This window comes from Volvox carteri (genome assembly GCF_000143455.1).
Source record: "Volvox carteri f. nagariensis unplaced genomic scaffold VOLCAscaffold_48, whole genome shotgun sequence".
Classification (NCBI taxonomy): domain Eukaryota; kingdom Viridiplantae; phylum Chlorophyta; class Chlorophyceae; order Chlamydomonadales; family Volvocaceae; genus Volvox; species Volvox carteri.
In genome coordinates this window covers 72,724-75,098 of record NW_003307591.1, presented here as the reverse complement: position 1 = coordinate 75,098, position 2,375 = coordinate 72,724, and the positions used below count along the sequence as shown (strand labels likewise).

The 2,375-nt window shown below is 57.3% G+C and overlaps 1 protein-coding gene across 1 annotated transcript in view; it reads left to right on the top strand.

The window, feature by feature from the left end:
- VOLCADRAFT_106627 (uncharacterized protein) overlaps positions 1–2,375 on the top strand; it is a gene marked incomplete at both ends in the record, with an annotated part of 7,561 nt that overhangs the window by 1,228 nt on the left and 3,958 nt on the right. Inside the window, 4 exons of the mRNA XM_002955044.1 lie at positions 678–696; positions 1,554–1,749; positions 1,990–2,005; positions 2,102–2,305. Of these exons, the coding sequence (XP_002955090.1) occupies positions 678–696; positions 1,554–1,749; positions 1,990–2,005; positions 2,102–2,305 (435 nt within the window). The remainder of the gene's footprint in view (positions 1–677; positions 697–1,553; positions 1,750–1,989; positions 2,006–2,101; positions 2,306–2,375) is intronic.

Sequence of the window (2,375 nt, the reverse complement as noted above, 5' to 3'; positions counted from 1 at the left end):
AGAGGGGGGGGGAGCTCGGGGGGGGGGAAGAGTTGCGAACAAGGGGTTTTGGTTGGGAGGGTGTGGGTTGGGGCGAACGGTTGGGGTGGTTGTCGGTGTTTGGGGCTGAGGAGTATATCATGGTGATGATAGGTCACGGGCGCGTAGGGGTTCACGATGCTCTAGCGGTGCACTGACGCGCTGGGATAGGGCACGGACAGGCACAGAGTGCTGAGCTGTGTAGAGGTGTGGGTTGCTGGGCGGAGGGGGGGAACGGGATGGGGCCCGATCTGGGGGCGTGGGGGTTGAGGGGTTCGGGGTTTGAGATCCAACTTCGTCTCCCCCTGAAGGGGAACCCCCTCTTCCCCGCAGGGGAGTTCATCCCCTTTGGGATTCAAGTACGACACAGGAACGTGGAGGGGAGGTGTTTTTCGCCCCATGCTCTTCTAGATGCCTTCTTGCCCGCAGTTGACCTGGCCACCATCGCGACGGCAGTGCTTGTTGATTCCGCTAATGTTTTGGCATCGTTCTGCCGATGAAAGTGTACGGCACGATTACGACAATTTTAATAACCCTAAATTCCTCTCTTCCCAAAACACGCACGCACACACGCACGCAACCCTAAAAAAACAACTGCTGGTCAGCTTCGCCGGTTTGAACTGACGCATCGGTCGAAAGCGTCGCCGTACTTTTTGGAGGTGCCGAAGGTCCATCAAGGTGCGTGTGCATCGCTCTGTGCGCGCGTGTGTGTGTTTTGACGCGTGCGCATGTGTTTGTGTGTATGTACATGCGGGCTTCTCTTATATATTAATCCGGGCCTGGGACGCTGGCAAGGGCCATCTAACCGTAAACTCCCCAACGGTAACGGTTACCGCCGACACTCTCTCCCCTAGCGGCGTGAGGAGAGGGGGGAAAGACGAACCACGTGAAAAGGTGAAGCTGCTGCCAGGGCAAGAGTGTACCAGACGTAGAACTGACCAAAAGGCGTTCTTGAAGGCGGCGACGATCTTGGGATGCTGTAGTGATGATGATGTCGGAAAACTACCTACCTAGCGGCCAAGTCTTAAAATAGCGCGGAAGAAAAGCAGTAATGCCAAGCCGTAAAGAAGTAAAGGTAGGTGTAGAGGCAGCGAAAACGAAATAAAAAACGGCTGACGTGAAGCTGGAATAAAGTTTTGCTATTCCCCCCACTCCGCGAATACAGCTCGACCGAGGGCACGTGATACCCGCCCCCGTGTCCCTCTACCCCTCTGCCCTCTACCCCCGTGTCCCTCTACCCCTCTGCCCCTCTACCCCTCTGCCCCTCTACCCCTCTACCCCTCTACCCCTCTGCCCCTCTACCCCTCTGCCCCTCTACCCCTCTGCCCCTCTACCCCTCTACCCCTCTACCCCTCTGCCCCTCCGCCCCTCTACCCCTCGATGTAGTCCATCACCACAACGATGAAGGAGCGCCTGGTTCCCCCTACCGCCTACATACATACATACACACATACATACATACAGATGTACATATACATACATACATACATACATACATACATATTCCCCACCGTGGCTTGGGTCCCGCCCTGCAGAAACGGGCGTGTTGAACGAGGGTTTTGATCCGTACAAGGTAGCAGCAGCACAGGCCAAAGAAGCCACCAGCACCAGCACCACCGCTACTGCCGGCGCCAGCTCCGGAACCAAGCGAGCTCGTCCGCCCCTCTCCTCCGTCATGACCCTCATCCCGGAGTACTTCCCGGAGGACCTGTACTCGTCCAAGGACATGCGGTAGGTGCATCGGTATGTATGTATATCGGTACACCTGGACCTGTCTCTTTTAGAGGAAAAGAGACAGGATTAAACATATATGCCGTACTACCGTACAAGGTGAAAAAGGGGAACAATGGCCAAGGTCGCCGTGTTTTTGGCCCCTCCCTCCAAAGTTGAGCCTCCTCCCGCCGCCCAGCTCGCCGCAACCGCTGTCGTCAGTCCTTTGCTGTTCCCCCCCACCCCCACCCCCTGCTACAGTCCGTCCCCCCTCGAGGTGCGAGCAGCTCTTGTACGGCAATTGAAGAACGCCCCTGTCTTGCGCCCCGTCAACTTACTCTTCCGCCCCTCCCGCCGTCCCGCCCTTTCACAGGTCGATGTCTACATCATCACTTCAGACTCACCAGGGGCAATTTCGGACCTCTTAGGCCGCCCTCCCGCCTTCCCGCCTTCCGGCAGGCAGCTCATTTATCTGGTTTCCGTGCATGTGCTCCCTCCCGCCCTCACGCCCTCCCGCCCTCCCCCTGATGAAAAACTGATCGGTGTTCTGTATGCTGCTACTGATATCGCCGAACACGTGCGTGCGAAAAACTTTACTTTTTCATATGTAGGCGTGCTTCTGGCCGCTCCCCCTCCCCCTCCCCCTC